General features: G+C 35.1%; 1 protein-coding gene across 1 annotated transcript; it reads right to left on the reverse strand.

Annotated features, from left to right (window-relative positions):
* Nucleotides 1-430: 430 nt before the first annotated feature.
* On the reverse strand, nt 431-14726 carry LOC105147010 (uncharacterized). The gene is made up of 15 exons (XM_011057707.2): nt 12563-14726; nt 12358-12493; nt 11951-12199; nt 10187-10923; nt 7517-7655; nt 6472-6693; nt 5563-5945; nt 4466-4883; nt 3878-4053; nt 3417-3555; nt 3125-3333; nt 2876-3023; nt 2211-2641; nt 1933-2122; nt 431-1655 (listed from the first exon to the last, which is right to left on the reverse strand). The coding sequence occupies exons 1-15, from the start codon at nt 12690-12692 to the stop codon at nt 989-991; spliced, it is 4374 nt and encodes a 1457-aa protein (XP_011056009.2). The 5' UTR covers nt 12693-14726; the 3' UTR covers nt 431-988.
* Nucleotides 14727-15203: the final 477 nt, after the last annotated feature.

The following is a 15203-nucleotide window of genomic DNA, read 5'->3' on the forward strand; positions in this document are numbered from 1 at the left end:
ATTATCACGTGATACAATTACCCAACGACGAATGAAATTGCTCGGAATAAATGGGTCAGACATTTTTAAATCTACTATTCAAGCCATTAAAAATTCTAAATCAAAGGAAACAATTGAAGAATGTTATATATCTACTATTTTTAATGTTCCGTAAAATTATTTTAAAATAGATAATACAAATATAATTATTGCAATCAGGAGCAAGTGAGAGGCTTGGAATCTCGAAATAGAATCTCTCCTATGTAGTAATCCGTCATTGAAATTATCTTTTCCACTCTCTCATTAGATGGCGCAAAACGCAGGTATATTAATTAGCATGTTGGCGGTGTTTTTAATTATTAGTATTATATTGCTATTGCAGTGATCTTAGGAACGTTTCAATTTTAAAAATATTTTTAGTTATTGGGTAAATAACCAATATATAACAATGTCATAATATAATTCTTTATTTTATAAATCATTTTCACAACTAATTATCAAACGATAAAATAATTAAGTCGAGTGTAATTATGCATCGCGATAGGACAAATTGTCATTTGGGCAGTTTTACGGTTGAAGCATATTATATCTTTATCATTTTTATTTGCCAAAAATTAAGCACAATCACGCGTTTTGCAAAGTGATATTGGTTTAAATAGCGACATTTCCAATTTTAAATGCAGATAACAAGTTAGCGCAAATCAATCTTATATTTATATTATATATTTTGAATCTATATCTCTGTATATTTACAAAACTAATCGTTAATTAACTATAATTATAACTTTCATATTCTTTAAATAATCGTATCATTAGCATTTTTTTTTTATTTTGAACTGTCTCTCACAGCTTGTTCAATTATTAAAATTTAAATTTGTGTGAAAGTTGTTGAATCAGACAACATAAATCCAAAATTGGGACATGAATTACATATTCCATTTTTGGATGTGCAAGTTGTCTGATTTATCGTTTCTGATGGCAGAACCATATTTACGTTCACTATGGATAGTTAAGCTCTCACCACTGGCAGTGATCTATTTGGCGCGATCAGGGGCACTTTAATCATTCCGTCGCTATTTTTCACACCTTCGAATTGTGTGTCATCAACGTTGTTTGTTGTCACGAACGATGTAACGGTTTGCATAATAAGCGATGGTTTAGTATTTGTCGGTCTTGTGACTCGCTCGATTTTTCCGGCGCGATCCCAGCTCGTCTGATTTTCACGAGTCCGCGTTGCATCATTCGTAATGATTCGGGAACTGATTTTCTGCGAGAAAATCGCGTTACGATCATTCCGCATATCGTTAGCCGTGCGCACTCGTAATCGTCGCCGGCGCGTTCTAATTGTGGTCATAGTATTATTTTCATCATTCTTTATAACTCTCGCGGTAGTACTCTTCGGCGTTTCGATCGTGGTCGAGATTGTTTCGTTCAAACGACGATTTCCACTGTTGTCGGCGGACGCGAGCGAGTCTGTGCAATTTGGTGGTGGTTCTCGGTGCAGGTACGTGATCGGCCAGTGTCTGCCGTAGTAATTAGGATCATACGGACGATTGGGACGATCGTAGCGATCTTCGCTACCGATCATCGGTCGGAACGGTCGTGGGCTTGGTAGATAGGGATAGTACTTTTCGCTACAAGGTCGCCATTGATCCTCTGATAATCCCACGTAGCACCTGCAATTTATTAATTTTTAATTCTCTGCTTCTATTTACAAAGCACAAAGGAATCGAAGAAAGCTGCAGTATGAGAAGTAACAGGACACGCCTCTTGTAGATCAATGATGCTGTTCAGTTTTGTGTACTTAAACGCAGGATAAAATCATTCTTATCAAAATAAAAAAAAGGAACATTTTCTTTATCGCGTCTAACATAAATATCAATTATGAAATTTAAGATGTAAAAAGAAGAGTATATTACGTTGTGATATATCGGGTTGTAATAATATAGATACCATGGATAATGATATCCTTGCGAAAAGCCGCAATGATGAGTTGGTGCACAACAATAGTCCCAGCTGTCAAATCCGCCTCCTTCAGTCTCGCAGGCCCAAAATCCAGCGAGTTTATTTTTTTCGCATTTTGTACCTCTTTTACACGGATAACCGTTTACCGTGTAATAACGGAAGGTCGAGGATTCATCCGCTGATTTAAAATAAATTAATTAGTTTTACTTTACGCAATATTTTGCGAATAATTAAAAAGTTCATAATTGTCAAATTAATCCACTCACGGTAAAGAGATCCGAATCCACCGAGATAAATTCCGTATCCGAATTTGTTACCATCGTATCCATAACTACCAGAAGGATACGGTCTGACAGGATCAGGCTTATCAGGATCGAACGGTCTCACACCATGACTGCCCGGTTTTGTAAAGAAAGGTCTTGGATCGATATAAATATCATCGGGTCTTAGACTTGGATATTTTCCGAGATTAAAATCAGGTCGCGAATGATCTGAAAGCACTGGTTTCGGCGGATTTGGTCCACCAAGCCCGTGAGCATCATTCGGCGAATAACTGCTGACCACACAATAAGGATCGAGATCTTTCCATGTGTAAAGAACATGATCATTGTCGTAGGTATAGTCTAGACCCGGTCGCAAGTCTCTTATAGGTACATCACTGAGCAAACAGTTTTCTTCTGTGCCATGCGTAGTGAGCCTGGGAAATCAAACGAAGTTAATGTGTATTAATAAGAATTAAAGATAAATAATATTATTTTGAAATTTTTATTTTTTAAAAGAATAGAAAAGTGGCTTTATTATTGATTTTATTTAAATCACGAGTGAAAACAAATTTCAATTTATAAGAAATTACATATTATAATTATTATTAGAAACGTGCATGTTGTTATATAATTTGTTAAATTCAAAACAACATTCAAGAATTCTTTACTTGTAACTGTAAGACAAGCAAGGAACGGAATCAGTTTCTCTCATTTTTGAGCACTTTTGTCGACAATCTTGTTCCGAATTCACATATGTTGCCAAAAGAACAGCATAAGGTGTCAATTTGCACGGTTTGTCATATCCAGAATAGCATACTGTGAAAAGATTTATTAACAGAGAAATTTAATTGATTACAACTATATTCAAACGTAAAATAGTTAATATAATGTATGTGCATTAGATTGATGTATATTGCCTTCGTCTCCTTGCATTTGTTTGCCATTGAACCGTTCCATATTGAAAAACGGTACAGCATAAGGTTCGCATCCTCTCCCGAAACTGCCTCTTTCATATACTTCTGCTCCGTCCATATCCGGCATGTGGGTAGGGTTGATATCTTGCGATGGCCAATCACTTAGGTAACAGTTAGTTAGAATATCCGATCGTCCATGTTCCAATCCATATCTGAAATATTTCGCAATATATAATACTTTATTAAAACAATCCATTTAATTTAACTACTGTTGATTTCGACATGAAAGACTTACTTGAACGTGAAACTTCTACACATAAAATCGTGCATTGTCATACATTCTGCCTGACACTCTCCTAGATCGTTGACTATTAGCGATTTTCTAACGACGTCCGTGGGCATTCCAAATCCACTTCTGACTCTCCAAAAACATTCTAGAAAAATTTCATAAAGAAAAACAAGTCCTTGTAACTCGAGAATTTTATATCAAACTGGGAAAGAGAGAAAGAGATAGACAATTCATTGTTGTCGATTTTAGTTGTTACCGGGAACACAAAGCGGAACGTATAGTAACGCAATCGAGGGCAGTAGTGTAACGCTCGAAACGATAAATTGCATTGTTTGTGGAAAGACAATTTTATTTATCCCCTGAGTAGTTTAGGAAACGGAATAATACATTAAAAATTATTTTGATTAAATTGCATTTGTATAATTGAAAGTAATTCACAGTAAAGTTACTTCAATCAAATCGTATACCATCTGGAGGATGCGAGCTTGGTTCTCTTCTCGCGCTGCATGTTCTTGAATTGACGATTATGGCGTAAATATCGTAATCACGATCAGGCTCGAGATCAATGTAAAAATTCAGATCCTTGTATGAAACATCGCTGAGAAGACAATTGTCCGTTGGGTCCGTGGGTAATACATTGTATCTGTCCAATTATAATGTAAAAAATTAAATTAGTATTATATTGTATATGAATTTGATATTAAAGGACCCTACATTAATTATATGGAAAATTCGATTTCGGTGAAATCAGTTTTCATATATAATGTAGTTCATAATGATGAATAAAAGATCGACACAAGATTCAACAATGGATAGTTTTTAAATGTATAAAATTTATACTTATAGAGCATTTTTGATATATTATAACTAAAAAATTAATCCATTATTGAGTCTTGTATTTATGATATCTTTTGTTCACAATATTGTAAGCTATATTATGTGAAAACAAACTGATTTCATCAGTATCTAATTTTCTGTGTAATTAATGCGAGGTCCTTTGTCATACTGAAAACAATCGTATTGTAATTTTTCTATTATGAGTTATTAAAATGTACCTGTAGCTAAAACTCATGCAGACGTAGCTCTTCTCGCTAATGCACAGATTCTCGCACTGATCCAGATTTGACGTCAGATACGTTTTTCGTACGACTCCTCTACTGAGCCTGAATCCTGCACCAGCTCGGACGGAGCATTCCTCGGTACTTGTGGTTCCGCCGTAAAGCGAATCCTGGTTGGCCGGTATATAATTGTCACCATATCCGAATGCGCCGCCGTAATTATAAAACTCGCCGTAAAATTGATCGTTATTGTAGGGTTTAGGCTGAGATTTTGGATGATATTTCGGTATATCAAAATTTCCCACGTAATTCGTGTCGTAGCCATAAGAGCCACCGTAAACGGAGCCGTAAGAACTCCAGTCACGAGTTGGATCCTTTCGATAGTCTGGCAAATACGAGCCGATTTCGTTCGTGCCTGCGACATGACGACATATATGAACAATAGAGCGGAATTCGGATCAAACAAATAAGCGCGATACAAACACTAATGAATAATTTATTTCAACAAGTGCGAATAGCACTGCGAGTACTCATTGAAGCAAATTGTTCATTCGTGTTTGTTTACGTTCGTTTGTTCGGTCGTTTACATTGTAGTAATCATGTAACTTTTTTCCTATGCACAAAAAGAATAGTTTTTTAAGACATTAATCTAACAAAATTATGTTTAGATTTATATTCAGCTAAGTATCTAAAATTGAGCTAGATAGATACATTTAAATACAATTTTGGATTGTCAAAATAATTATGTAGGAGCTCAAGTTGGTTGCTAGAATGTTAAAACTTTTTGCAATACTGTTTATCATGCTTGAATTTTTTTACATAATTATTTTAATAATGCAACAAAAATTTTTTTCAAATCTGTATTTACTTATTTTTATATACTTTAGCAAAATTGTTCTTTCCATACAGGATAGAAAAGTGAAAAATTTTTCCATTACCTTGAATGACAAAAATATTTCCATTTTTCGTGTTTTCGTCTTAGGGAAAAAAATTATATGACCGCTTGCTAAATTTCATTTTACGTGTTGTAACATGAATTCTTTGCAAAAAAATGATGCATGTTAATATCTATATTTACATGTTTAAAATATTACCTATGTCGTGATCGATTCTTCTACTCGGATATCGTGTCCATGGATTCCTGTTATAAAAGTCATCGTCGGTTGGTCGTCTGGATGGAAATCGAACACTATAAATAAATCGATCTTCCGGTCTCGTTGCTGGATATCCACCCCTTATTGAATCGGGATAATTCCTTCGACTAAACGTATCATCATGCAGTCTGTGATGAGGATACCCGTAAACAATGGGTGGTTGCCGATCGTGTTCCGCAAGTCTGTGATCCAAAGGCCGCGGAATCTCGTTTGAAGGACGCCGATCGTAATCGAACGGTCGTGGAATTTCCTGCAAGGGTCGTCGATCGTAATCCAGAGGTCGTGGCACTTCATTTAAAGGTCGTCGATCCGGAGCATATGGTCTTGAGTCAGATTTGTGTTTGATTAGAAGTGAAACTTATTTTATTTGAACGATGAATAAAAAAAGGAAGCGCATTGAATTCACGATTGAGCGATTAGTTAAACGACAATAATTTGATCAACTGCTTGTAGGAATCAAGCGTCTCGTCTTTGTTGTAAATTACTATTCTTTCGTAAAAATAAATCGATGGCAATCATTCTCATTTCTCAAGAACTATTCCTACTAATCGACTTTGTTGTAATATAATATCGCTCATTTATTACAATAACGACATAATTAAAAAATTGTCATTTTGCTTACAGAAAAAGAACAGAAATATAAAGAAAGAAAAAATAGGACATACTTTTATTCTTAAACAATCAATTATTACATAAAAATTGCGTTTTATAATTAATATTACGAAGTTTTAATGATTCAAAACATTTAAATTCTAGAAAACTTTGTACGATTGTTGTAACAGAGAGATTGTAAATGAGCGATAGATATTAGTATTTTTGTATATTATTAATGAGCAAAATTTTAATTACCTTGGCCTTTCATTAGGATAATAAGGTGGGCCATAAGATTGACCAGGTCTGGATGGTTGATTCCACCAGGATGGTCGCGTCTCAGGCGTGTTTATCACGCAATTGGGATCTTTCTCATAATAATTGCATTGTGGATCCGATATGAAGTCCCGATGAAAATTCATACGAGAATAAGGCACCGATGTCATCTCGCATATTCCTCTCGTTCCATGTCCAATGCGTCTTTTTTAACAAAATCGTGATTACTCGTTAATAAACATATCACTATGAATTTAAATTATTTATTATTAACAGTTTTGGCGGTTTTTCCTTCGGCGTATGTTAATTGAATGTTGAAAAACAGCGGTAATTTTCCCGACGCGCGTGCGTGATAGTTCTCCTCGACGGAGAAGCGTGTCACAGATTGTGGTGCGATCAAATTGTCCGTGATGCAACCGCACGGTCATGCATACGTATGTACTGCATTTTGCGTGCGCATCTGATAATAGGTACCCTAGATATATACGCATGTGTATAGAAACGCATAAAATCATTGAAAAATTCCGAGCGTAAATAATCGCGTTTAACTGTTACGTAAATTATTTTTCGGCTGTCTTGTAAGGATACTGAATATAAATATTTAATTAACACTTTTTCGTGGAAACGTCTAGAGCTAACGAATTCATCAAGGAAGTTCTGTCATTGGAACATAATATATTTGCATTGTGGAGTCAACGTCAATTCGACGTATATTTTTAAAAACAATTTAACGAGTTGATAATTACGCGAAATAAATATAATAGTTTTGCTGAATTATCTAAAAATTAAGCTACACAGATTTGAAAATAATTTTATTTTTTACCATCAAAATAATTATATTGAATATTCAAACTGAATGTTGGTTTTGCAGCGTTATTATCATGCTTGAGTGTTTTACATAATTATTTTGATAATCTAAAATTATTTTCTAGCTAAATTAAATATTCCAGCAAAACTATTGTTTCCGTGTATAAATCTAATTTTCCACATATTTTTTTCCATAAATATTCATTAAATATTTAATTACCGATAGTTGAAGCCCTCGCAAGTGAATCGCTTCTCATAGTCGCAAGCGCGATGGCAGTCCTCGAGTCTTTCACATTCAATGGCACGTCTAACGTGTAGATCCAAGCTTTTCTTGCCGGATAGCAGTCTTCTGTAGCACGCTGCAGCAAGAACAAAAAAAGAAATTTCAACTTTGCACTTTTTACAGAGGTAGCATTTTTTCTATACAACTTACGCAAACACTCGTCCTCCACTATAACTATCGAACTCGAAGTAGTACGTCGGGCAATTACGACTAACATAAAGGTCCACAACCATCGTTGACGTATCGACATGATTCTCATGTACGATGGAATCAGTTTATCTCAGTCAACGTAACATCCGAATTAAGATCACGAGAGAGGCGATGCGAACGTAAGATGCAAAACGATTCTTGCTTCAACATTTCGAATTTTCGATTTGTTCTCGCGATACATCACGAACCGCAGTGAAACGTAATCATTTTGTTGTCACCCAAGGGAATTTTCACGTTTAAATCACCCCTCACGCTCCCGCACGTTTTGCGTAAAAAATGGCGCGAACTGAAAATCACGCAAAAAGTAACGGAGAAATTACAGGCTCGCGTCGTTTTATAGAAAAGTGAACGTTTCCGTGAGGATAGTGGGAGGCACCTGCTCACACGTCGGGGGAGGGGTTTCAGCGTTACATGATCATTAATGATTCCACTTACTATTATTTTTCTTTGCTCACAGACACGCAAGTGCTTCATTCTTTTGCCGTGCATCGTCATTTGGTATTTTATGCAATTACATAGAATGGATTAACGAGTCGCTTGTCGTTTTAAGTAATTACAGGATGCAAACCTTTAATTGAGACATTACCGTGCAGGCGCATATATTTTTGTAGCATTGTTTGACTTATTTTATCGAGATTAGCATTATTTATTTCCTCGAATTAATTTTAATCAATATTTAACTTATTTATTATTGTACTTTAAAGATGTTATTTCGCATTCAAATTTTAATAATTCTTTTCTAATGATTTTTGACATATATTTTTTGTATTTCTACCCGAAACATAAAAAATTATTATTTGTTCACCATTAAGATCTCTACTCAGAAACCAACTGCCGGAACCATTTGCATTTTTCCGTCGTTAAAAAGAATTTTTGTGCCAAGGAACAGCAAAGAGGAGTGACATCATTTTAGAAGGGATATGCTGTGGCGTGTCCTTCGAGATATTCGTCAGGGTCACAATTACTTCAATTATTTCAGCCAGCCTGGCTCTTAATAACTCACACCATAACTTTAGTAAAGCTATACTTCCGCGTTTGAATTAGTCAGCTAGATTTAATTATTCCCACCGTTATGCGATTATTATAAGTTGAATTTCGAGATTGCTTGAGAAGTAATTCAATGATGAAATTTTATAAATCGTGTCACAATCGACGTGCCCAATCGATTGCAACAATTCCTGATCAAAACGACGGACAGGCTACGCGCAATTAATTCGAAACACAGGCAGCAATAAGGGATTTAACTGTCGAAAGTAAAAGCGCTTTATGCTCATAGATCACGCGAACCGGAAGCCAAGCTGTAGTGTCTCGGCATTTATATTTCTCCCTTGTGCAACTTGTCATGTACTGTGGTGGCACAATCACGAAAAGTCATCGAGTTTCCTTTAACTGGTCGTTGCTCGGACGACGAACTTAGCAAACAAAAAAATTTTTAATCTAAATGTTAGAGACGTACATTTCTTGTAATGATTATTTAACTGAATGCATATTGTATTGTATTTTTACTTTTAATAATTCGAGTAACAATTATTTATGGTGAGTAACTCGCTAAGCAAAAAGATGCACGCAAATTATATGATAAAAGTGATTAATACCGGAAGTCAATGGATGCAATGAGCTAATTTGCGTATAGTTTAAAATCCGTGTCAATGCCATTGCTATTTGTCAATCAGTTTGCAGATGAACGTGACTCGATAAACCCTGGCAGTTGGTTGCAATTGTTAGGTTGAGCTAGTTGATAGCGTGGAATAATGAATTAACAATTAATGTACAACACTGTGACTAAATTTTCTGATGCTTTTCGCATCTCTAACATCTAGTTTTAAAATATCACGATAAGATGTTTATTAATCTATTAAAAATATGTATTTTTTCTTTTTAGTGTATTTATAGATAACTAAACTATTTTATTTCCAAATAAATAAAAATGATTTAAAAAAATTAGACACGTCAATTTAAATGTGATGTTATATTTATAATTTAATATGAAATTATAATTATTAATTTAAAATGAAATTATTAATTTATTCAATTCGGTGTCCAAAAGATGCATTAATGTAACAGAACAATGTCGTTTTACGTAAGAGAGTGATAATCAACTTGTGGAACGCAGCGCAAGCATACATCATGCAATCGTGTGATTGCTGCATAAAAAAATTGAGGTTGCAGCTCACATATGCGATGTTAACTGCAGTAACAAGTGTCCGAAGATTTGTGTCTCCGGTCTTTCGTGTACACGCCTCGTTAAAGATAGAGATTCGCGTTTCCGTTTCTCGAGGTGTTAGAATTATTATACATCGAAAGCTAACACATTATGCGCAGATTGCATGCAACAAAAACTATATTGACAAAAAAATAGATGACTGATCATGAGTGAAAATGAATTCAAATACTTACATTTTGATTTTTCGGTGATCTTCGTACCGAAGTCGCGAAACATCGTCATCAGTTCTGGATTCCAGAATTCAGAAGTATCCTTGAATCCTTTGTTCGGGATTCTTGCTTCATTGTCGAAACCGTAAAGATTGCTGATAGTTGGACGAGAAGAGACTTTGCGGAAATCATAATTTCCAGCATCTAATTCGTTTTGTTTTGATTTTGTGATAATCCCTGGATTTTTATACACGTTATTGTGAAATTCTTGATGCCGATGCTGATCAAAATGATTTGTAACGCGGTGTTTTGTTGTATCGTGAGCGTTCGAAAATCCGAAATTCGCTGGTGATCTATCTTTAGAGGCTCCATCGTAGATAAAGATGGGTCTCGAAAACACTTCGAAAGGTCCGTTATGAACGGAGAGGGACTTATATGAATGAAGATCATTATCTAGGTCTGATCCAAAATTCAGGTGATTAACATCATTGAAAGGATTTTGAAAAGATCCATGAAAATCAGGACGATTGTACTTTGGATCCGAGTGCGTTCGTTGACCGAAAGCCGATTTTCGGTTTGAATATATTGATAAATCATTATAGTCGACTTTTGCGTTATTAGTTATAAAAGGGTTCCTGGTAGGTGATATCGGATTTCTGTTTCTAACGATATCAGTGATTCGACGCTCATCGTCGAAGGAAGGCGTATATCCTCGTTGATATGAAGGATCATTAACGTTAGGCATCATATTTCCCATAGTTCTTCAAACGTGAAAAACATATAGTTGTATTTTTAAATCTGACTATTTTATATAAAATAATTATTAAAAAATCAGATTAAAGATAGTATTCAATCAAACTATTTATTTTAAAGAATTTCTTTTCTCTAATTCTTTTCTTTTCTCTAATAAGTGAATACTTATTTTGATAACCTATTACAAAACAACTATTAATGAAGATGAAACTCTTTGCATATTAACATGTTTTGTGCCGGGCCAATAAGTGACTTGACCACTACATCGTATGGTGATCGAGTCATTTATTGGCACCATCATCCACGATATTTTTGTTTGTGTTTGTTATATTTTTAAATAGCATATATTTCATAATGGTGTTAAAAAAATTACAAAAATTATTATGAAGAAAAGGGTCTAATGTATTAATATGCATCATATATCATAATACGTATTCACATGTCAAAATTATATAGAAAAATATATCAAAATTATATAAAAAATTTATAATTATGTTTCTTTTTAATCAAAATATCAAATGGCTTGAAAGAAAGTCATCCAGCGTGTAAGTATTTGAATCACTAATGACTCACGCAGACGGAATATGTTAATACATAAAAAAAAACTTTTAAATTTTAGTAAAAAAAACTTGTTTTACTGAAATACATAAAAACTCAGCAATATAGATATAGATATAGATATATAGATATATAGATATAAAGGTATAGATTTGAAAATAATTTTGTAGGACAATCAAAATAATTATTCAGGATGTTTAATAACTTTTGTAGCGTTGTTATTAACGAGTTCTACATAATTGTATTTTAATGACTGTATCTATTATAATAAATATCTAAATTTTTAGGTACTTCAGCAAAACTTGTTTTTCCTGAACACATGTACTTGTATTTTTCATAGAATATAAACGTATTTTCATTTTTTTAAATATATTTGTCTCACGGAAGACTAAGATAAGAATAAACAATGGAGATGCTAATGATGGAGTTATTTCCTGAAATTAATAATCGGATAATCGTATATATATATATATATACCTTGGAGATGACAAGATATTTGGCATTGTTGAGCCCAAAAGGCCGCTTCCGAATGTCGTAGTTGGCATCGTCTCATTTCTTCTATCTTGTCCGATACTACCGCTTCCCATCTTGTAAAGTCGATCTGGTTCGCAATGTGGAGAACGTTGACTTCTCACGTAGACATCATAATCAGCATGACTTTGTAGATCTTCTGGCTTCGGCATTTTTACACTCAGAGCACATGTTCCGTTACCTTTCATGCCAATCCTAAATCAATATACACGTATACACAAAGAGAGTTAACACATCATCATATAGAAACAAAAATATGATCTTGTTTTGAGAATTTTTACATTTATGTTTCTTATTTTTCTTTTTCTTATTGTGATTTGAATCTTTTATTGCATTTATATAACGTAATATACCCGAAAGCGAACGCGTTACAGGAATTTCTCCTTTTCGAGCACTCATCCTCGCATTCCGAAATGCTACCGACCGCGACGTTGGAGAAGATATCCATGTCCGGCAATTTCGATCCGATAGCTATTCTCGTGTAGCAATCTGCATGATGTAATTATCACATTTAATTGTTATGTCCATATTCTTTGGCAACCATTCATTATTACTTACCATTCGCGATGATTACAAGTTGATTATCAATCATGAGACCAATCGAATGCGATACTTGACAGAATCGCAGGAGATAAATGAGAAAAACAAGAAATCCCTCCTGATGACCCATTGTTAACAAATTCTTCATGTTTTAAGGATACTTTACTTCACTTTCACATAGCGTATATAACTATCTTTTTTTTTTCGTAGAAATAACTCTCATTCTACGTTATTATAACAGAGTCGCGTAACAGGAAGAGTATTTACGTTTCAATTAATCCTGATTTACTCTTCCAATCCTCATTAGCAGAAGTCACATGTAAACTTTAGTTATTGCTTTCTAGCCGTTATCTGGTGTTCTATTCTGTCTGCGATCTATGAATCACGGTTCATTCACACGAGACGTCCCTGAAAGTGTCCATTCGACGGGAGATGCGCATATGTGATGAGCGATCGCCGCGATTACGAAGGTAATTGTCAACAAAACCTTCCCAACGACATTACGAGTCGTATTTCAAGAAAAATCGTTGACGTACACACGCTATGCAATTGCAAAAATAATTCTCGTTGTAAAAAAAATTTTGTATCTTTTTACAAAGATAAATTTATAGATCACTATGATTCGTGTTCACTGGATCACTGGCTTGATCGACATCTCGAGACGAAGTGAAGACCGCGTCGATGCGCACGAACAATCTATCTTCTGATTTCTTCCGCCAATATTAACGAGTTCCTTTAATTAATGGGCCGAGCGTAACTAGCGTGTCGTTCTTGCTGCGGTTCATTATACTTATCGCGTACGAGTCCCTTGTGTCGTGCCTCTTACGATTGGCTCACAACTGAGAGGATCGTGTAACTGTATCATTGTCTTATACAGCACAGCCGGTATTATGATCTTCTGTTTCCTCCGCTTGCTCCGCTTCTTCTCTTCATCTTCTCCTACTCGCTCCTTTGCGTGACGCTTGCACGCTCAAAGGAGCTCGTACTCGCTTCTTTAAGGATCTGTGCACATGCGAATCTCTCTCTCTCTCTTCTCTTTCTTTGCGATTTCGCGGCTGTATTTAATTAACGCACCGGCGAACGGAGCAAATCGTGATGTTCGTAAGATTGCAAAATCGAATTGTGTACTCCTCGCGCGTTCGCGTAAATTGTTCACGATATCTCACGCGTGCAATTCAGTTGTAAACTTTACGATTCTTCGTTATCAAAATTTGTACCATTGATTATCAATAAAAAAATTAATAATTGTAAACTTTGTACGGTTACGATAAATATTACGAATATTGTCATTTAAAAATTTAACATAGAAATGCCAACAAAATTTAATATACAAGTTGCGTAGAGTTTTCAATATTATTGTTTTAACATCCAAATTATTTTACACATACTGAATTTTTTATAGTGTTTTTCTTCTTCAATTATTTTATAGTACCTAATCTTATTTTTGAGAATTTTTTGCGGTCTATTCCATTTACCGGAAGGGGCCGATTACCTCATTCAAAGAAGCGCGATCGTTAACAGGAAGAAAGTGAAAATGCACCTGTTGCAACGGCATGACGAGATGAAATTCTTCGTGTTTGGTAAACTTCAGAACTCAAGTTGTCTCGCGCGCACGTGTCCAGGATTCGAGGAAGGCAATTTTCTTGCCTTTCTCTATGTAGTAGGCGTGTCAAGAAGGGCGTGTAAAGTCATCATTACGCCGGTTCTCTTTGCGTAAAATCGATGCAGTTACAACGCGACGATTGCGATTAGTCAATCTTGTACCTACTGTTTTACGGCCTATTGTCCTTAAACGGTAATAAAACTCCATTATGCTCGCACGGTATGTTAATCGATCTTTCAGTTTGTTAAAAAATATTGCTTGTTTATAACGCATTATCGCTGCTGCTTTGCTTTCGACTAATTGCGAGCGCTTTTACTCGTGCGAAAGCCGCGCGCGTAATCGCATCTTTGCAATTATCTATCTCGGAGTTACACTACATTTTAGAAATGAACGGATAGTTAATTATAGTCTGTGTGTGTGTAACGGTACATCCTCGTATCTTTCCGGTTTTGAAGTCTCATCTTCAGCCTTATTTAAGTACATCTATAAATGCTCATCGAAAAGATGTCAAGTAATTGATTCAAACGAATTTATACCGTTCGATAGCAATACAGCTATTCGCAATGTAACTTATATATTTGATAATTTATATTGTAATTTATGTATTAATTTATATTAATTTTAACTACACGATTCTACATTTCTAACAATTTTCCTTATACTTTTCATATCAGAGCTCATGTATTCTTTTTCCTCTAAATTCTTCACATTGCGTGAGCTTAAGGTCTCTCTTTTTCACATACATATATCAAGTATCTCAGTGTTTAAATTATGCCAGTGAAGAAAAACATGAGTTTCGGGTTCCTTGACTCTCGCACACGCGAGTGACCCTGAGCACAGAGCGCGTCTTGTTGCTGCGTGTAGGTTTTGAAGACGCCGCCGCACAGTCCTAATGAGCCTAGATGCATAATAAACGGACGCTTACATAACGAAAATGGGATGAGTTACACGTAGACAAAGCTGGGACGTCACGCTCCGCGAGGCCTGGCCTGGAGTGAGAATGAGTCATTGTGTGATTATCACTCTCTGACGTAGCGAGACGAGCAGATTTCCCGA

Source organism: Acromyrmex echinatior, chromosome 15 (genome assembly GCF_024713525.1).
Source record: "Acromyrmex echinatior isolate Ae372 chromosome 15, ASM2471352v2, whole genome shotgun sequence".
In the NCBI taxonomy this organism is placed as follows: domain Eukaryota; kingdom Metazoa; phylum Arthropoda; class Insecta; order Hymenoptera; family Formicidae; genus Acromyrmex; species Acromyrmex echinatior.

Coding starts and splice junctions, on each gene's coding strand:
- LOC105147010 (XM_011057707.2), bottom strand. CDS start 12,692: ATGAAGAATTTGTTAACAATGGGTCATCAGGAGGGATTTCTTGTTTTT. Junction 6,694..7,516: donor TGCGAGGGCTTCAACTATCG/GTAATTAAATAT, acceptor TTGTTAAAAAAG/ACGCATTGGACATGGAACGA. Junction 4,054..4,465: donor TGCATGAGTTTTAGCTACAG/GTACATTTTAAT, acceptor ATAATTGGACAG/ATACAATGTATTACCCACGG.